The sequence below is a fragment of the Helicoverpa armigera genome, chromosome 8 (assembly GCF_030705265.1).
Source record: "Helicoverpa armigera isolate CAAS_96S chromosome 8, ASM3070526v1, whole genome shotgun sequence".
Taxonomy (NCBI): domain Eukaryota; kingdom Metazoa; phylum Arthropoda; class Insecta; order Lepidoptera; family Noctuidae; genus Helicoverpa; species Helicoverpa armigera.
Genome location: NC_087127.1, coordinates 5161155 through 5182090, shown reverse-complemented (window position 1 = coordinate 5182090; position 20936 = coordinate 5161155). Strand labels below are relative to the sequence as shown.

General features: G+C 37.0%; 2 protein-coding genes across 4 annotated transcripts in view; both read right to left on the bottom strand.

Annotated features, from left to right (window-relative positions):
- Window positions 1–20936, bottom strand: part of LOC110372805 (glutathione hydrolase 1 proenzyme) — a 45769-nt gene that overhangs the window by 22141 nt on the left and 2692 nt on the right. Inside the window, exons 2-3 of one of the 3 annotated variants that reach the window (XM_021329776.3) lie at window positions 15189–15260; window positions 3568–3789 (exon numbers count right to left, since the gene is read on the bottom strand). In XM_021329776.3, coding sequence (XP_021185451.3) covers window positions 3568–3789; window positions 15189–15253 — 287 coding nt within the window. In that variant the 5' untranslated portion in view covers window positions 15254–15260. Of the gene's footprint in view, window positions 1–3567; window positions 3790–3970; window positions 4402–4874; window positions 5028–15188; window positions 15261–20936 lie in introns of those variants that run through there. The other 2 variants (XM_021329775.3, XM_021329771.3) reach the window with 2 other exon arrangements.
- On the bottom strand, window positions 994–1727 carry LOC110372806 (nuclear protein 1). The gene has a single exon (XM_021329777.3). The coding sequence runs from the start codon at window positions 1604–1606 to the stop codon at window positions 1403–1405; it is 204 nt and encodes a 67-aa protein (XP_021185452.1). The 5' UTR covers window positions 1607–1727; the 3' UTR covers window positions 994–1402.

Here is a 20936-nt window from a genome sequence, read left to right as displayed (position 1 = left end):
TTGTATGCAAAATACCGTCAATTTCGTACATCTCTCAATATTTTAGCGAACTCCAAAATCAGCTGGATAGGTAACTTTGACATCAATATCTGTACACCACCTTTATTTTCCTCAGTATTATGCTGTAGGTACTTGCCTGCCTTTTTGTATAGAAGCGCAGTCACATTATCATTGGTCTCATACGTACATAAACGTGACTAAACTCTTAATTATCAATAAATACGTAGGTAGCCTGACTAAAAGAAGACCCAATTACATAAACACAAACATGATAATTGGAACTTTTAAACAAAGTCTGTTATCAGTCTTTGTTTTCTAGGCTTGACTTCTTTGACCGTTAGTACGTCAGCACACTCAATAATCTAATCTAAATAAACGGTCGGAGATTTTAGGTGCCTGCTCCTTTGATTTCCAAAGAGCCTGATGATGGTAGCTGCAATTTGATTGATTCGATGTCAGAGAAGTGTGAATGGATTGCAGTTTTGGGTTACGCAATTGCAGTGTGGGTAGCTTGTAATAACAGTGAGTCAACCCATAATTGAGTTCTATAAGTGGCTGTACTATTTGAGCAGTTATCCTAAGGATGTACCTACCTGCTTATAAGTTTTAAGTGTTGTTATGTTTGTGTGCCTACGTGCTCGCTGACAGCCAATCGCTCGATGGCTATAAAATGCAGGAAGGTATTATGTTCAACGTTAATTTAATATTCAAAACAAACGTGACTAAATGCCCATTACGTTATGTAAGCGGTTTGGCTATTAGTTTAGCTCGTTCGATTTTTCTACGCCGCAAATGTATTGTGTAGGTGTGTGGCAGATAATACTCGGGCAAGGCCAGCCACCTCGCGGTCTGCCGGCTCGCTCAAGGTTGTTTTTGTGTATAAACATGAGTCTGGCGATCGATAGTGTGGGCGATCAAGCGCGCAGGCCGAGCGACCTCGCACACTACGATTTTCAGCCTCAAAACAAAGCAAGACACAATAAAACCACAGAATACTTCTTAACTATAATTTTTATTTGCCTTAAATTATTACAGTCCTTCAAGTACCTACCTCAGGAAAGATACAGAATCATAATAATCTAACTAGGAATAATAACACAGCAGTTGTGAGCTTTACAACAAGCTCAAATAATAATAAGAGTTGAGATCAGTGGTGGAACGGTGTTGGGTCCAGGCGGCAGAGCTCACCTGGGGCGCTGCGCCCTGGCTCTGCTTCGTGTCCTGCTGGTGTGGTGCGCCAGGTAGAAGCCCTGCGTCAGCAGGAACCGCCGTGGATGCTCCATCGATCTCTGAGACGAGTGGCGGCCGGAGCCCTCCTCCGGGATCCGCCATAAAGTCCTCCTTTCGCTCGGCATATCGATAGTCCTTTTACAAGCCATAGTCCTCAGGTTCAACGCTCCATCTAATGCTTGTGGTTGGTTTTCTTGTTGTTCTCTGTGTTCATGAGCTTGGTGACGATCTTTCTGGAATGGCCGGACGGGTCGAAGTGGTTGGTGTGCTCGTTGACCTCCTTCTTGGTGCGCTGCTTGCCGCTGTGTCCGGAGAAGATGTGCTTGTCGTGGTCGAAGTTGTAGTAGTCGTACTCGTCAAAGAAAGCTTCGGACATATTTACGTTTGGATATTTGTAAATATTATTGAAATCACAGGAAATTTGTCGCAGATGCAACTGACAACGTAACTCAAGATTTTGTTTCTACTGAATGTTCGATGAAATGGCTGCGCACGGTTTATATAGGCTGCCAGCAACACGTCACTGACCGCATGCGCGTCGATAAAATTCTAGCGCTCTGATTGGTCGAAACACCGGCGACGACCCGGTTATGAAGGATGTTTTGTTTATTTATAGACGTTTGCATGTGTGGGTAAGCCGGCTCGGTTAGTAGTACCAGCATTTATAATATAATTTTCTACTATTACATTTAATTTGGTAGAATTGCATAGACCGTCATAGACATCATACATACTTTTTATAGTAAGTAGGTAGGTAAAATTTATTAGACTCCTTCCAATTTAAAGTAAGTACCTAAACTTTAAATTGGAAGGAGAACTATCCAAAGTATTATAAATTCGAATCCGGATTTTATCCGGATGTTTGTAGTAGTTCCTTAGGGACGCACGGAGTAAAATCGCGCGGGACATCTGAGCATCGGCCCAAAGTAACTATTCCACGCGAATAAAGTTGCGAAATAAATTACTTTATAATTTTTTCGTTAAATATTCAATTCGAAGTTTATTCAATTCGATAGCTATAGTGCCTGTCCCGAATTGTATTTTCTGTTAAAACGGCTACAGGTATTTACAGAATTGTTGATTAAAATCAAATAAAAAATTCTCAAAGTTTTACTATAAAAGTTGACGTTGTACCTAGCTAACGGAAAATTTCTACTACTTTGGTAGAAAAACTATCATCTAGGCAACATTGAATGCCGGCTCAATGTTATTGTAATCATACAACCACGTATATACGTGATATTATGCACCACGTATACTACGTATAGAAAATGAACCATAACAGTTATAGGCAATCTATCCATATGAAATTGATTCAGCAGTGCTGATAAAAATGCAATCATATAATACGTATTCAGAGGGTCAACGCCATCTAGTGTCGAGTAGCGACAGTCTGAACATTACGGAAAACTTAAGCAACATGTTGTAACAACTTTTCGAGAAAAGTTGCACAATGTTATTGCTTTCTATAACTTTATTTAGGGGGAACTATGAGTAATTGTATGACAAAAAATAGAAAGTTCTAGACGATATTTTTTTACCATCATTTCGACTTTGTGTTAGAACTTTATAATTATTGTTTGCAATCGGAAGGTAGAATTAATTTTACTCATTATCTTTAACCTGGTACTGCCTTGTGATAATATTAGGATTTTACTTAAATTTAGCGAAGTTTAATTACGTGAAACGAATAAAGAACAACTATCAGCGGTAACCAGAACAAATAAATTTGTACATACTTACATGCGAGCCATTACTGTTATCGTTCCGGCCAGTTACATAAAATTGTATCGTGCACCAGTGTACAGACGCATTGTTACCGTAAGACTTAATTCTTTGTGTGGCCTAGAATTATCTCTTTTTGTGTAATCTGACTAAAGTGACCAACAATATTTAATCTTAAAACTATTGTTAAATAGCAAATCCTTAAGAGTTCCTACCCGCATACAGCAAACTTTTAGTCTTCTGATAGCGTTAGTTTGGGCGCATATCAGTATGAAGATGAATTGTAATTAATACGCACATTGCAGAGATCAGGTATTTAGCTGTATCAGACCGACTGAAAACACTGATTGGAAGCAACGTTTCTAAAAAAAAAAAAATGTCGACCGACTGTTTAGTCTACACACTTAGTGATTTCATTTAAAGCTGAAGAAGGTAAGTTCAGAGACCATTTTTTTTTTGTTTATGTTTTTGCTGTAGTGTAACTGACCTTACATATGTTTGGGTCAGCAATATGGGTTCAGATCCAGTAGCCTCAAAGAATTCCCACACTTAAGTCCAGTTAATCATACGAGCGGCTTAGGTTTTAATTTTTAGTAATTAACGAGTACGTACCTGCCAATTTGCGAGCATTGAGGAGCGTCCGTGCACACAGCAGCCTTTTGGAACGTGTGAAGACGGGAGGCCGAAGGTTTGAGGTGCTCAATTGGATCAGGTGGTTCCGCCGTCCTCCTTGAAGCATAGTCTGCGCTCCCAATGAGGTAGCCACTTAGTGCTGATATGAACACTAGAACTGCTAGTGCTGAGATGACGATTTTAGTCTTGAGTTTGTACGGCCTGAAACAAAACATGAGGTCATTAACGCCATCTGTTATCGAATAGCAATAACTACTTTTACATGACAGAAATATTTGTAAATAACACTGTAACAGTATAAATATTGGTCCTGATATTCTACTGAAATGCGTCTAAAGATGCAGGGTGTATGGCTAAGGTTCACATCGACAATATTACTCACTTCTCCGGATAATCATCGTCATCGTGACTAAAGTTGCCTTGGAATATGGCAAACCTATTGATAGGGGACACCAAGCGTATCGTATCTATGGGGCTGTCGTCAGCATGGTTGCTTATAAAGCTTCTTCTGTGGAGCCCACTACGTAAAGTATTCTTCATGATGTTGCTACACTCAGCTGTGACAGGTTAGCTTCAGATCAGCGGCACATAACAACATAACCTACACACTTTCTCGTGACTTGTGAGTCACAAGCGATTACTCAGGAACTCTAGAATTAAATTAGGAAAACACGTCCGTGTTTTATTTTGCTTTTTAATCGCGTAACACCGCTATTAATAAACCTTTTGACGGTCCAGTGACGTAGCCGTGAAATGGCAGGTGGTTACGCAGTGAACTTGCTTGCGGGTTTCGTGAAAATCGATAGACAGAACAGCTGTTTCTAGCGGTTTCAGGCCATATAACAATTGTTCAGATTACAGACAGATGGCAATACTGGCGCTGTGTTATATTAAACACCTTAAAGTGATATAAAACTGATTTATTTTTTAATGCGCCTGTGTTGTTAGAGATTGTTTTTAAATGTTGCATGACTGATATCTTTGCGCGTATTATATTTTCAGGCGACTTTTTTGAACTGATTTCATAATAAGTTTTAATAAAGTGAAAACGTTTTATAGATAATACATGTGGGTATTATAGCAAGATTTAAAGAATATAGTTTTTTTTTTTAAACATAGCTTAATATATTTTCATGTCTTACCAAAAACAGGGCCTACTTAAAATTAAACATGCTCATATAGGTAGACAATACCCTTATATTCTCGACATATCGAAAAATAACATATGTAAGTACTACCTAGCTAATTTAGAATATAGGTAGGTACCTGTAGTACTACAATATTACCTGTCCGAATGTGATTCTGGCACGCGTATGAGAACATGACTCCTTTTTCTTCTCGTATCTGACTTGCCCGGCTTCCTCAGCGAACTTTGTCTTAACAACTGTTTGTCCGACATTTTTGTTATTTAGTTCATGAGACACTGATTTAATTTCACTTTTTCATAGTTCCTTTTCGTTAAAGTCTTTAGCTCCGCATTTTATCACTTAAGTTATGTAGCTCTTTAAGATCCTAAATACTGAATGATGAAAGTGAGTAGGTAAATAACATAAATTCATACACACTTTTGAATTAGTAACTCAAAGTTTTGAAGCAGTTTAATGCAGTTGATGGCATTAACCCTGCTTCAAAAGTTCAACACGGAAATCCATTCCATTTATGTATTATTTTTAATAGCAGTCCAGACTTTACAATCAGGTCTGGTTTGTGTGAAATGAATGTTACTTGAAAATAATATGTAGCTCTTATGTTGCACACACATCACAAAAATAGCTGTTTCTGTGTGTTTTTAAATTGATTTTCCGAGGTCTTTATTTTAAACATTGGTTTAAGTTTGTGAATGAACAAGGGTCTACCTCTATCACGCTTGGCAGGCGAATGTTAGGCAGTTGTTACTAAATTCCCTGATTTGTAGGATATTAAAATGAATTTACAATGGTGTTGATGCTTATTCCATGTCATTGTTTCTCGTAATATCACAGATCTTTAACCTGTCTCATTTTCAGATATGTATAATTTGATAACTCTTTTGTTTTAAACCGGACGCTGTTATTATGATTATGATTAATACGAAAAACAAAAAAAATATTATTTTTTAGTTTCCAACAAAAAAAAATACATCCTGACTGTATCCATTGTGACAGTACACTCATTTTGTGGTATAGTGTATCAGTTGGGCGATCTACACTGGCGATACGAAAAAAGTAGGCAGCAAAGGCTGTCAGGTGTCAGAAAAAATGAGACATTCATTCATAATGTTCGTGATAGCGTGGCTACCGGCTAATTGTGATGGTGACACTGTCATGTTATTTATTACATGGGTTACTTTATCTGTTACACGCAACTGTCATGATACTGCCCTATGTAGGTATCATATCCTGAATAGAGTGCTCCCTATATGTTACAACATATACACGAAAATACATTGTTATTTGATATACCGGAAGAAAAGGTTCCACTGAAAATTAAAAGTTACAACGCCTGTTTGTAAATGTGCAAATTTTTTTTTGTTTTCGGAAAACTATTATTTTACAAGAAAAATACTAATGATGAGTTGAATTAAGTTAGGTACCTATACTGTTTATGGACTGATGATGACCGTTTTTCAAAAGACTTCCTTGTGTACATACGTACTACCTTATGTTAGAATTATATTATCATCATTTGACACCAAACCCTTCCACTACATAACAGTGTAATATAGGCACTTACAGTGTAAATTACTGTAGGTACAATTCTGACACATACTGAACATATGGAAACTATTTAACAGAAATGACATTATTTTATGATAACGGCTAGTCAAGCATTGATGGAAGTTTGTTTCAGTCAGCTTATCGCACAATTTTGTGAGTACTTAAGTATTGTTTGTTTGTTAGCTATCGAAATCTAACTTCTGGTCTTTCAAAACCTAAAATGTAGGTACTAAATAATTTGATTGATTACTAGATTATACACCACTTTGAATAAACGAATAAACTGACTGATAACCGATGAAGTGTCATCGAAGTTTTGATTAATTTGTTTACGGCGCCAATCGGAAATTCGTTCGAAACAGCCAGGAAACAATGTTTCTATAGAATAAACAATATTGGTACTTATAGGAGTCGTCAAGGTTATGGTTATGGTGTTTTGCCACGTGAGTGCTAAAATATCTTCGATATGGCCTCTTTAGGAAAATTAATTGAAATTGACGTAACGTACGAATATATTAAGAGACAATAACAATTTTAATGTTTGTTATCGAATAAAAATTGGTTGTTTACATTTATTTAGGTATGTTGTTATGTTTGCCAAAGTTTGGCACGTGCAGTATTTTTACCTGTTTCGTTGATCAATTAGGTAAGCTAAAGGATTGTAAGCGCAGATTCCAGACTAGTGCCCTAAAACTGGTGTCCTAAATGTAATATTCATAATAAAATTAATTGAAAAGCAATTATTATAGAACTATATCATATTTTCCAAAAATCACGAGACTACCATAAACTCTGTATGTAGTACCTCTATCATATAACTTGTTTGCCAAGTTTTATTGCAAGTACTCGTACTTGGCCTAAATTGGGTGGTGATAATGACACTCTTAAAAAGGTAAAAGACATTGATCTCGCTTTAGGAAGTGACGTCACATGAATTGAGGTTTTGTGTGCTTAAAATATTTTGACCTTTGTATAGAAAGAGGAGAATAGAGAGAGCTGTAAATCTTCTTTTCACATGAAATAGTTTATCATAAGCACACCGGGAAAAATAAGATAAAATATTTCAAAGCATTACCTACTTAAAAACAAATAACTGGCCACAGCTTCAGGAATGCATTCTGTACCTCTATAAAAGACAGTTTACTTTTGCCTAATTGTGTTATAAAGAGGTAAAAAAATTGTACCTTGGTACATCTAAATACTTTTTGAGATTGCCACGTTCATGTTCTTTTTTGATGGACTTAAAAATTACCCTCACAATCTCGAACAAGAAGAAATTTCAGGAAACCGGAACTGATACGATTACCGATTGTACTTATAGTAATCGAATCGATTATAATTATTTAACATTATTATACTGAACTTGCTTCTAGAAACGTGACTAGTTATCAGCGAGAAAGTGGTTACCGATAACAATTCGTATCAAACAATCAATCGTTTGCAAGTTTAAACTTGAAGATAATTTTGTGAAATGATACTTATCATGTCACTGATGCTATTTCCGATACAGTTAATTAGGTATCGCAAAATCACCGATAGAATATCTACATATGTAGATAATTATTCTGTACAATAGCTTCCGCCTCCCTTTTTTTCATGGAAAATGTCCCCTCTCGCTGTGGATGCATCGTGAGGGAGTGTCAGACTCCTACTGACTAAAACCCGCCATGTTCCTTCTTAAGCCCTTTAGGTACCAGGGGGCGGTAACTCTTTCGAACAATCCCGCAGCCTCCTTAGATTGTCATTTAGACAACTTTGTGTTTATTCAAATTAATTTAGACAATGTTAAGTAACCCAGAGTCTAGAGAATTCTAGAGGCATTGACCATGAACCTTAGATCAAGTTAAGTGCTTTTTATCGCTTTAAGTTTATTGTACATCTACCTTCATACAAATCAATGTTTTATAGATAAGTATCTATAAAAGTTCTTAACAATACAAGACTTATAATAAAATGCAAGTATGTATTTGTGGTCGCTTCCCCTCTGAGGGAGAATATAAATGATTTTACCTATATGTAAGATAAGTGGATTGTCGTGAGTTCCTGGCTAACAATAGCTGTCCCCACCTCGTCCTGTCATATTGAATTATTAGAGGATAGAGGATGGAGTCGATTATAAACCGCACACGGAGCAGTAGTTCATTTCAATGGGAAACAATTTGCTTTTCGACTTTTGGCGGAAACGGAGATTGCCCCAATGAGTTACTGTTCAAAGTCAAGGTCGATCGCCAAGTGACTTTGTTGAAGGTTTTAGCGAGTAAAAGTATAATTAATATCCCTAACTTTCGGTTTAGTGGGGAGATGTCTTTTGATAATTTCTCAACCTAAAGAAAAGTTGTCCCAAGACACTGTGTATGAATGGTGTGTATGTCTTTTGTAGTTAAGTATTGCAGATTAAAAAGTGATATAGGTAGTTCATGACAGAAATTATAGGGATAGACTTAAAATAACCTGAGAACGTTTTAACGTTCTCAGGTTATTTTGAGATGAAATGTTGCTACTCGTCTGCCAAGTGTGGTTTTTTTAGATATCCATCTGAGCGTAATGTTTTGATTAATTAATTAACTGGTAATTATAATTGTAGATAGTTTCACTAACTTTGAAAATATCAATGAATGTTAATGATTTGAAAAATATCCTTTATATGAAATTACCAAGAATATGAATATCAAAAGATTTTTGTATTGCCATATTATGCTGGGAGCCTATTGCGAGTGATTACAATTTTTTCCTCCAGCTAAAACAACTATAAAATAATTTAATTTAAAAAGAAAACACTTCACTGTTGAAAATGTACCCGAAAAAAAACTTTCACACGAACAAAATTTTCCGAAATTTAAAAATAGTTTTTTGAAACGCCACGTGGCGCGAAAGTTTTGATCACTTTTGGTTTAGTCCTTTATAAACGACTTATCGTACCTGAGCACTGTCCACTACTGGCTGTGATATAGTAACGTTACACATTTTGAATTCATCGACCACGAAGGATTGACGTCACTGAACAGTTGAATGACAGAAGTCCAAATGGTTTGACGGTAGCGCGCGACGCTGGATTCATATGAATGAGGACCTCGATTGGCTTGCGTGCCTTTTATGCTGTTGTATCAACAATTTAATTCGTTAATTTGGCTTATGTCACTACTCTTTACATTACACTTTTATCCTTTGGGCAAAAAAAAATAATCAGAATTTGCTTAAGAATGGTTTTTGGTACTGGAGTTTTGGCTAGTCACTGTCAGCCTTTTGGCCAATTATAGTTTACATGGCAAGTTCTTCACGATAAAAAGTACCAAGTCATCCTACATTATACCTCCAGCGTTAGTTTTTGTACTGATGATTATCTCCCAATATGTTGTTTACGCTGTTTTCTTTGAGATTAAAATCTGCGAGCTCGCTATCATGTACCTACTTACCTTATATCGGCAACTTCAATCAGTGTGACAAAAATCGAATGTCAGTGATTATTTTCTTGGAATTGGGTATTCCTAATCGATAATTAACTAGAAAGGTTATTTCTTTGAGAATATCTTTTTATTCTTTTACAAAGGAAACAAAATTATGGTTAGGTATGGTTATTTATTTGTAGTTGCAAGCTAAATATTCTTAGTCGTTTATTCCATAAATGTAGGTATTATAAACTCGATAAAAATTGCATTAAATATAATTCCTTTCCAAATAAAGTTACAATACTCTATGCTAAATGGCATAATGCACGCAGAAGGCCTAATTAGAGTCGCTTATGAAAGGCGTGAAAAGTATTTATAAATATAATTTGCTACTGGAACAATGTTGAATGAGCACAACTCGAGAAGAATGTCTCGATTAATTTAATCGCTATCGTAATGATCTCGAGTACGAACTATTAGCTAGGAAGCGATTACTCGCAATTCTTTAATTGCGTCATTGAGGTCAATTAAACGAGTAATCGATTAAAACAAGTGTTGTGTATGACAACAAAAAGTAATAAATAGTTACTTATGTAACAATTGAGGACAGTTTCGTCATAGGTATTTGAGCTTAGTAACGTTTGGGGATTAAGAATTACCGGGAGACTGGTTTGTGCAATAATTTAGTTGTTGGCTATTGTTAGAAGCATTGTCTTCGTACATAAGTGTATAATGAATAATATGACATTTAATTACGAATCCGGAATCCGGATTCCTCGAAGATATTCTACGATTTTTCAATGCAGTCTTTTTTGCTTTAAGCGAGCATGTTTCGTCTCTTATGTATAAGTCTTTACCCAACAGTAAGGCAAAATGATAATGAAAATATACCTAATCAGAAAAAAAATCTGAAGCATAAAAGGGAGGTTTTTATGCTCAAACTGAGACTTCTGTTTCTTACCTACATTGTGAGGTCAGCAGGTCACGCGTTTATGCAAAAAATGCTTGTAAAATCACGTGAAGTTTGTAGGCAATCGCGGAAATGCCCCCGTTGTCAAGTACTTGTTTATCTATGCATTTTGTATCGCAAGGACAAGTGTTACACTTGCCTATGAAAGCAATAACCAGTATTATGAGTTCGAAAATGATTTATGACGTAAAAAAAATGCACTGAAAAGTTTTTTCGTGGTTTTTTTAGCACGAGGAAATTGAATCGATGTGTTGTGACATGCTGGCAGTAAAGAATGTAATGCTGTTCAGATTTCCAAAAAATAAAAGATACTTAAGGCATTTTAGATTTTATGTTAGTGATAGAGATGAAAGATTTCAATCAAGAGATAAGTAGTCTGTAGCGACAGTGAGATGCATTTTGCTGAAGGAAATAATTTTCTTTATCTAAAGTTATTCGAAGAAAAGTGACATATAAGATATATTCTTATATGTCGCCAGTTTTTTCCCGAGTACATACTTGAAGTAATTCTTAGTATATGTACCATTTGGTTCCTGTATCTACATAATTAAATGAGTATAGATTTAATGAAATATTTTCCTTGTACACTGATGACTTGTAAGTTTCTTTAGGTGTACTTAGATAAGGACAATACTAGTAACCGGAATACGGAAATCAATAGTCATCTTTGGTGCATTGATAAGTCGTTTTTCCCCAGGCATAATTATAACCTACTTATATTCATTATGAAAAAGCCATGAAAAAATATATATATAATGTACTTTGAATAAGCTTAAAATTGCATATACAGCAATAAGAATTTTTGAATCGATGGATGGATGGCACGTTAAACTGTAGGTCCCGGCAGTCATTGAACATCCTAGGCAGTCGTTACGGGTAGTCAGAAGCCAGTAAGTCTGACACCAGTCTAACCAAGGGGTATCGGGTTGCCCGGGTAACTGGGTTAAGGAGGTCATACAGGGCAGTCGCTCCTTGTAAAGCACTGGTACTCAGCTACATCCGGTTAGACTGGAAGGCGACCTCAACATAGTTGGGAAAAAGGCTCGGGGGATGAAAATTGATTGGTAATAATCAACAAGAAGAGGAAATACCCAATAATTATCTCAATCAGTAAAATAAAATCAGTTTACATTATTGCATCACGTTTTCTAATAAAAGGCGCCACCTTATTCATTTTATCATGATCATGATAAAATTATGCTTGTTAATCAAGATGTGAGTAATTACCATCTATGTATGTTCAGTATAGAATAAAGAATAGCACCGTCATTGCGCGCGCGCAGGTCAGGCATAGTGACTCAGCTCATGTGATGAACGCTATAAAAGTCAATAAGCAAATTATTGGTCTAGTGCGGTCGTGGCAGCGGCTGTCAATCTTTATGTAACTACATAAAGGTACGTTTTGAATGTTAGCGGCCACAGCCGCAGCTGCATTACTGGTTTGCAGTGCGTGTGGTTGGCAGTTGCAGTCGGCAGCTAGTATTAAAAGCGCACCTTAATGATATTTTTGTATTAGTTTGTAGGCAGATTGTTCAAATCCGATGTGCATAGTCCGGACTGAAAGGAATTATGTATTTACTGTTGTCATATTATAATAAGTAGGTAATGCATAAAACAATTAAATAAATAAATGATAACAATATTTTTTTGAAAATTTGGCGGTTCAGGAAATCTCGTGCAGAACTGCACAAATAATCAGCACATTTTGAATAATAGAATAATTATAATTACTGGGTTTTTATAGCAAACTGTTCTTAGATTAGGTACTGCAAGCTGTGGGAGACTGTTTGAGAACCACTGATTTAGTGTTAAGACTGCAGACGTCACTGTACGTTTTGTTTGGTATTTTCCTCATTAAATTATGGAATCGCGCGTTACTTTGCGGAAAGCCATGACATAAAATGTTAGGAACAATATGTAGGTATCCTTTATCAAGCGAGACAATAAATCGAGGCTTGGATGCAGATAGTATATATCTTTGGCAGTCATTACGGGTAGTCAGGAGCCAGTAAGTCTCGCAACCAGGCTTACCTAGGGTCATTGGGTTGCCCAGGTGACTGGGTTGAGGTGGTCAGGTAGTCAGTCGCTCCTTGTAAAACATTGGTAGTCAGTTGCATCCCGTTACACAAGAAGTTGACCCCAACATAGTCGGGAAAATGTCGCTTTACAGATGATGATGATGATGATTAGTTATTGCAGGTATATTAGTAAAATCAGGTCAGTTTAATATCTGTAATTAATCATTTGATCCCCAGTGACGGGCTAGTACCCAATAACAAATGTTTAAAGAGGAAAACTGTCACGGAACATGACAGGCTCCAGAGACTTGACCAAATACGATTTATGTTTATTAGTCATTTATTTTTCAGTGGAAATGTTTATGCTAATATCGTAATGGCTTTTATGGGATGTCGATAAGGAAGGGAAAAACAATTGGCTTTAAAATTTTCCTTGTGAGTAATTATCCTCGAGAACACGAGGAAGATTTACCTAATCTATCAAATAAGCAGGAGATTCTTTAAAGTCCTCACTTCGGATTAGGTATTCTTAGGAAAGAACAGACGCCTTGGTAAGCATCATATCTATCTAGGTAATATCCATCCTCCATCCTACGAGCCTTTTTCCTAACTATGTTGCGGTCGGCTTCCAGTCTTTCTCCTCTCCTTCTAACCATTTCTGAAACCAGAAACCGTGGGCGAAAACTAATCAGCTGTCTGAGAAAAAGCTAAGACAGTGGTGCCATCTATGTCTTGATCACTGTACTAACCATTTGTTTTTTCTAACTGCGACTGACTTATAGGTCTCGTCTCGAGTATTTTTCTTTAGAGGTCGCTGTTCAGTTGTTACGTTTATCCAGTTATTTCATGAGATAGTGCGATTTTGAGTCAGCTCAAAGAGGTTTTCGTTAATTATGTCTCTAAGTAGGTACCTACTGACCTAATCACTTGCATTTTCTAGCAGCTTTAGTTAATTTCGTGTTTTCGTGGTACAACTCAAAGTATTCCTAATTACTGAAAAAGTACTTCGAGTTAAAAAACTCAACTAGGTACACCAAACGAGTACAAATACTTACACTAGGCAAGCATTTACTAAAATGTATCACATAACTAACTACATGATCGTACATCATACACCACTAAGTTAACGAGTTATTAGTACCTAAGAAAGCAAATTAGCATGTTGATAAACGAGAAAAGATGCTTCATTCATACCGACCACAATATCTTGATCTCCACGGACCTTCGCCACTAAAAGAATCGGTACCATTTTACTAGAGGCTGGGTGAACACATGTGTCAAGATATAGTGGTAGCGTTACTCGATCTGTAGTTCACACACAATGAGCGCTCTGTCTTCATGAACTTTGATCATAACAAAAAAAAAGTAACTCCATTCATATTAAAATAATGGCCGAGATTTTATTATGATTGAATGGTTTTTGAATTGTTTGATTCGCCGTTGATTCTTTAATGAGACCAAGAGTACCTACACTGCAAATTTTTAGTCGGCCGATAGTTTGTTTGGGCTCATAAATCAGTAACATGAGGTAGTACGCACATTACAAAGATCAGGTATTTAGCCGATGTCAAACCCTCTGAAAACGTTGACTGGAATCAAGACTTTCTTAAAAAAAAATACTAAGCATTGGACAGCAATCGATCGACTATTTAGTCTGAAGTGTGCGGTTACTCTTTACTAGTGTACCTATATGGCATTGTATGGGGCAGTAACCATCTATCGTAATATATTTAACCACGTTGGTATATGCATGTGCATGTTAATTCGCCATTGTATACTGGTACATCCTATGACAGACAACACAGGTGGAATAATTCTCGTCTAGAAATGTGTCCTGTACCTCTATCGATTGAATAAAGAAAAAAAATGGGGGGGATGTAGCAAGCTTTCTCGTAGAGCGTCACCTATGCTCGGGCCCTCCCCGTGAGTAGCGGCATACTCGTATGCCGTGAAACCGATTGCTACACCACGATGACAAGTCAGAGAGAGAATAAAGAAAATGCCAGAGAAATGTATATGAATGTCACAGCCAACCATCAAATAGCTTCTCCCTTTGATCTCTTTGACTTCAACTTGTGACCATGAACTCTCCCCATTTAATCACGCGTCTATCGTTTAGTCAATGTCCATGAAGTACATTACAATTACATAGATGACAGTTAGCCGTCTATAATACCCATGGAGAACAAAATGACTAGCGGAAATGCCATAACACAAGAACTCCTAAGAAAGTAGTGCGTATATGGGAGTTCAGGGGACGAGGAACGTTACTACCTCCGCCCTTACACGCCTTCCTTAGAAGCTGCTCATTTTCAAAATAAAATCACAAATCAAACTACACCAATCTTTGATAGATTGGTTTTGATTTTACAACGAGCTCGAACGCCTCATTCGTTCCAGTACCTGATCAAACGTACCGTACGTTACTTGACCTACAAGAAGGCGCCTCATCTACGTTCCTTATGGCATCTCCACTATCTTTCCTTTCTCCGCGTTAATTCTTAAAGTTCTTGAATTTTGTGATACATACCCAGTACAGCAGTGTTTCCTGGTGGACTCCCGAGCGTCGGTTACAGTCATGCTGTGGATCGTCATGGTTCAACTGAAACAATAATATTGACATAAGAACACATAAGTTGTTGTTACTTCGGCGCATGTAAGCTTATCAGGCGTCTTGATTACATTGTGTAAGTCATCACGTTTTATTGGAAACTTAAATGGCGTTAACAAACGGTAGACTTAAGGGTTTAATCTAGTGTTACGTTGGTATGTCGTCAGCCTTTTTATCATCCCATTGCTGGGCACAAGCCACCTCTCACACTGAGAAGGATTGAGCGTTAATCACCACCACGCTTGGTCAATGCGGTTTGGTCATTTCAGACTTTATAGTCCAGGTGTGGTACGTTACATTAAGTAGTTCTAATTTTGTATACGCCCGCCCCAGTACTGGACGTACAACATATACCTACAAACGTACCTATATTCAGCAATCAGAGCGTTTAGCTCGTTAAAAGATAAAATTTTATTAGATTTTGTATTCTTTTATTAGATTACTTATAGGTATAGACTAGTTATTCTTTTATACCAAGCTCATGTAAATCTAGTTAAACCGATATGAAGTACATTATCGACACGTAGTAGGTACTACTTAGACAAAGAAACGTAAAGATAAGATTTAATGGGAATGAACTACACACGGGAACTACAATTTGCCACACTCGAAGCATATGTTTCATATGTAGTTTTATGCTACGTATGTCGTAATATCTCTGTGTACGATCAGTAAATGTTAGGAAAAATAGAATTGTCTAATTTTATTAATACTTTGGGTATCTACCTAAGTTGACATTGGATATGAGGCTTGATCTAGGGCATGCAATTTCGGTAAAACAAAAATTACCGGTAAAAAATCGGTAATAAAAATATTTTTACCGGTAAACCGGTGAAACGGTAATTTTTGTATGTTTTTTTAAATGTGATATTATAACAATAAGATTGGGTAGTCTTAAAGCAAAAACTAAATAAATATGCAAAGTATAAGATGGTAAACGTTTTTTGTGACGTGGGACGTAAAAAAAACATGTCAGTACCCTCCGTACGCGATGTCGCCGACAAAATGCAAGAGAAACGGCTGCGATGGTACGGACATGTAAAAAGGAGTGACACCTGATACTCAATCTCAATATACTCGGTCAAAGGCGCAAAGGCAGGCCGAAACCGTGGTGGTTGAGGGTCGTAGCAGGGGCAGACCCTGGGTTTGCTGACATCTCCCTGAGGAGCCCGTGCAACAACGCGCGCCGCTGACACGGGTCTGTTGTCTATGCAGACGGTGGAACGATGAGCCACCCGAACTCACCGCCCACAGACCGACGCCTACGGTGGCCGGGAGTCGTCTCTCGACCCTTGTCGCCCGTGGTGTCTTCGTGCCTGTCGTGTGTTCTTGTGCCCCTGGTCCACTATAGCGGCTGGGATGAGAGGTGCTACTCGCAGTCGCTCCGCCGTCTCCTTCTCGAGCATGACTGCTTCGCAGAAGGAGGCGACGGCTTCCCATTCCCTCTAGCTCCGGACCATTGCTTGAACCAGGGAAGGACGCGAAAGGTCGCCGCTGTCTATTGCCTCGACGACAACACGGCGGTACCCTTCCCAGGCAGTGCACACCTGGACCGTGTGCTCCACCGTGTCCTCAGAGCTGTACGCATGGTGGTGAAGTAAAAGCCCTTGCTCAGTAAGGTCATTGAGTAGGTAAAATAAGCATTAGCTACATTTGTACCTAGTATGAGCTGACAGCTATGAGGCAAAGCTAAGAGGAAAAACAGATTAACTTAGATTTTATAAATTAAGATGAGAAAGAAGATTTGTATCTAACCTAGAGATAGTTAAGGTTACAATACGTAATGTCTGCAACATGACATTATATTCATGCTACATAACAAAGATTTGACGTCAAATGAACAATTGCTATATTTTATCAGAAAAAAGTAAAAACCGGTAAATTACCGGTTTCATATTATTTTTACCGGTAATTTAAAACTCGCCAAAATGGGCGATTTACCGGTAAAAACAAAACCGGTTAACCGGTATTGCATGCCCTAGCTTGATCCTATCATGAACGCAAGTAAACAAAGATAAAGTTCTTCCAATTCACAACATGTTCTAAAACCTATTTCTTTATTTTAAATGAAGAAATATTATCAAACGAAGAAAGATGAGGTTTACTTTGTAACAGTCTGATATTCTCTGTCAACAGGAGGGGTCATTTGATATCATCAATCAAAGACTGGTGACTAGAACCGAGCTTCTGTCCTCTCATACTGAGGACCAATTTATATTAGTTATCAGTTTCTCACGGCGTGAGTGTCGGCGTGAGTGTCAATCGTCATCAGACAGTCACTTGTTTGTCTAACTGCAGGCGATGCATTGCCGGTGCATCTCGCAGGATGCACTCAATTCGTACCCGCCACTCAGATGCAATTATGTAATGTTTGATACTGCTCAGAATCGTATGAAAGTAGCCCCAGTTTATAATGCACAGTTCACTAGTTTCCCGTGGTATCCGCATAAAGAGTAGACTTTAGCCTGTGTGCGATAAAATATTTTCAAATCAGACCAATAGTTTTCAAGATTATAGATCAGCTTCAACAAAGCAACAAACTCTGCAGCTTTTTCCTAACTGGCTTCTGCCATCGACTTCGTCTACCTGGGCGACGGAGAACTGCTTAAATACTATACATTACCCAAGAAGTATTCTTTTACATTACACTCAGTAAATACAACTGACTTATTAACTGAAAGTTTGTAAACAATAATTTAATGAAAATATAATTTCTTCATTAATCCAAAGTTAATGTTGTCTTTGCACCGCTACGTTGTATGTAAGACCTTATAGCAGACCTTAAAAAAATGCGGTGTCATGCTTCTATGTGATGATCGTGACTAAGCAATTTTGTAGGTACAACGAATTTATTGTTTCAGTCACACAATCAATCAACGCCAATCTATGTTATTAAAGTCTACATAATATAATTATAATAAATAAGCTTCGTCTTAAAATAGAATTCTATTGAACTAACAATGTGATCTTGTATTTTTGTAATAAATAAACCTACATTATAATTATCTACACCTACAAATATTAAAAAGCTGAAGAGTTTGTTTTTGCCTGAACACGCTTTTCAGAAACTATTGGACCGATTTGAAATTCTTTGAGTATTTGTTAGGTCATTTATGTAAGAAGGCTACTTTTTATCCAGGTGTGCAGAGATCCGGGAGGTGTGGGTGAAACCGTGGAAATTAGTTGACCGTTAAAGTGCTTTTGTGAGTTTCACAAGGTTTCATCATGATACTTGATAATTTTCAGCACTATCATCATTACTACGCATTATTATTTTGAAAAAAGAAAATATCATCTCGTAATTCAGGTCATGGTAGATACGCATTGTTTCTATATCAATTAATGGGAATGAATGTCTTTTTGAAGATGATTATAACGCACTGACGGAAAAACTCCTGTCTGTAAATGTATATGACTGGTGACAACCAGACTAAAAGTATTTACGCACATTTGACCGCGAACAAAAAAGGTTTACCTATCTACGCGCTGCGGTCGGCGCGAGTCAGCTACTTAGTATGTGTACGCGCACAAAGGTTGCAGTTTGGTAAATATGTCAGAAAATGTTTGCACACAATTTGTCACTGTGCCACACATCAGTGGTATCTCGTCTGAACATTCTGTCTCCAGTCTCGTGTTCCTGCACATTTGCACAATCCACAACCCAATTAGATTATCCAGTAGCTTTTAACATTCGATTCGTACTCCAAAGCTTCAGCTAGAAGGAAATTAAAGGGAGTCTTGCTGTTCAACTAATTACCGTTTCCCGACTTTCATTAAAACAAACTAGCTGGACAGATTTATACGGAATAGAACTTGTTCTGCTAATGGGAACCTAATATAATTAGAGTGAATCCTAGGCTTGGTAATATTTTAAATGCGGAAAGTAACTCTATGAGTTTGTCGAGATTTTACGTCAAAACTACTGAACGGATTTAAATGAAAGGTACACAAATGGTCCAAAGAAAAGGCAAAGCCTAAGAAAAGGCATTATGTAATTACCCGGTTACGAAAAGTGGTTCTCCCAGGACGCAGGTGAAACCATAGGAATCGGCTAGTGAGCAATAAAAACAAACGAAGATGTTTAGTGAGTCATTAATTTTTAATGAGTGCTTACAATGCATGGGTGATCCTACCTCATAATGATGTAGGAACACTTAATCTACACTAATGTTATTAAGCTTAAGAGTTTGTTTGTTTGCTTGAATGCGCGAATCTCAGGAAGGTCCGATTTTCTCAGCTGTTATAAGATGTTTACTGTATTAAATGCATTTTTCATCCCACCATCTCGGAAAGAGTAGTTTTACCCTTTGATATCTGAGCGCAAAAGTAGTTTTTATCCTCTAGAGCGGCAAAGTGATTTGAATTTAGAACATCGTGTGCAATACTCCATTTGTGACAATCTTGATAAGACTTCAAACAAATACATATTAAACAAAATATGAAATACTGCTTAAAATAATTATTCAATTAATTGAGTAATTTTTATTATTGTTTTTACATAGATTTTTAACCTCGTTTCATTTTTAAACTGAGTTTTCAAATAAATGAACTTTAATGAGAACTTCTTTTTAATTTGATACTCATATGTGCGCGCCATTTTGTTTTTTTACGTTTAGTAATTTCCTCGATGAAGTGGGATGAAAAGTTACGTGTTGCACTCGAGTGCAAAGATTTTTCACCTTGTGCTCTTTTAATTCCCTCGCTATCGCTCAGGATTCTAATTATTGAAACAATCGCTACGTTCGTGTTTCAATTTTAGAATCCTTCGCTTGCTCGGTCATCAAAATTATGCCCGCGGTTAAAAAGCAACTTTGCACTCTTGTATAACAAATAACTATTGAATTTACTTTACAGGTGCTCAAAGTGAGTATGAATCTAGCTTCAGTAAATCTAGGTGTACATTTCAGTTTTACGTTTCAATAAATTCAAAGATAAGTTAGATTATTTTTCCGACCCAAATATCGACCAATAGAATTGCACCATTCGACGTCACGTGGTACAACCTACATGGTATTATACTGAAAATTTTTTGAATATTTTCTCTGGTCGTTGCTACGTCAAACTGACAGGTTGTGGCCGACATTTGGGACGGAAAAATATCTTCCGAATACACACGAGCTTCATAATTATCTGGCATTTCCTCAGGTTCCTGCAACAAAGTCGTCAAGTTTTTCAGGAAAAATCACTCGCGCTTCGCGCTCTTTATTTTTTAACCTGAAAAACTTGACTCCTTCATTTGTTTGCAACGAACCTATCGGAAAATACCCGATAATTTTGAAGCTCTTGTGGTATTATAAGTGAAAATCTTATTGAAGTAAATGCGAATTCTCAATCTTGGAACATTGAAATGAAACGTCGTTAGCCAGTTTTGTTTCAATAAGTTTCTCATCGTTTTGCTGGGAATAAAGTGCTCGCTATAGGTATCTAAGTATTTATTCATCAATGCTAAGAAAATATTCATTATATTTTCACTGCTAACTAAATAATGTTTTTTTTAGAAAGTGTTTTATTTATATTCCGTTTCATTGAGTTTATATTGCACTATTTCAAACATACTTCTGTAATATGATAAGCCATAAGTAGGTACAATAAACCTAAAGAAAGTAATTTACAATTTCGTAAATCTAGTAGGAAACTGTTGCTACATTTATCATAATGTAAGTATTG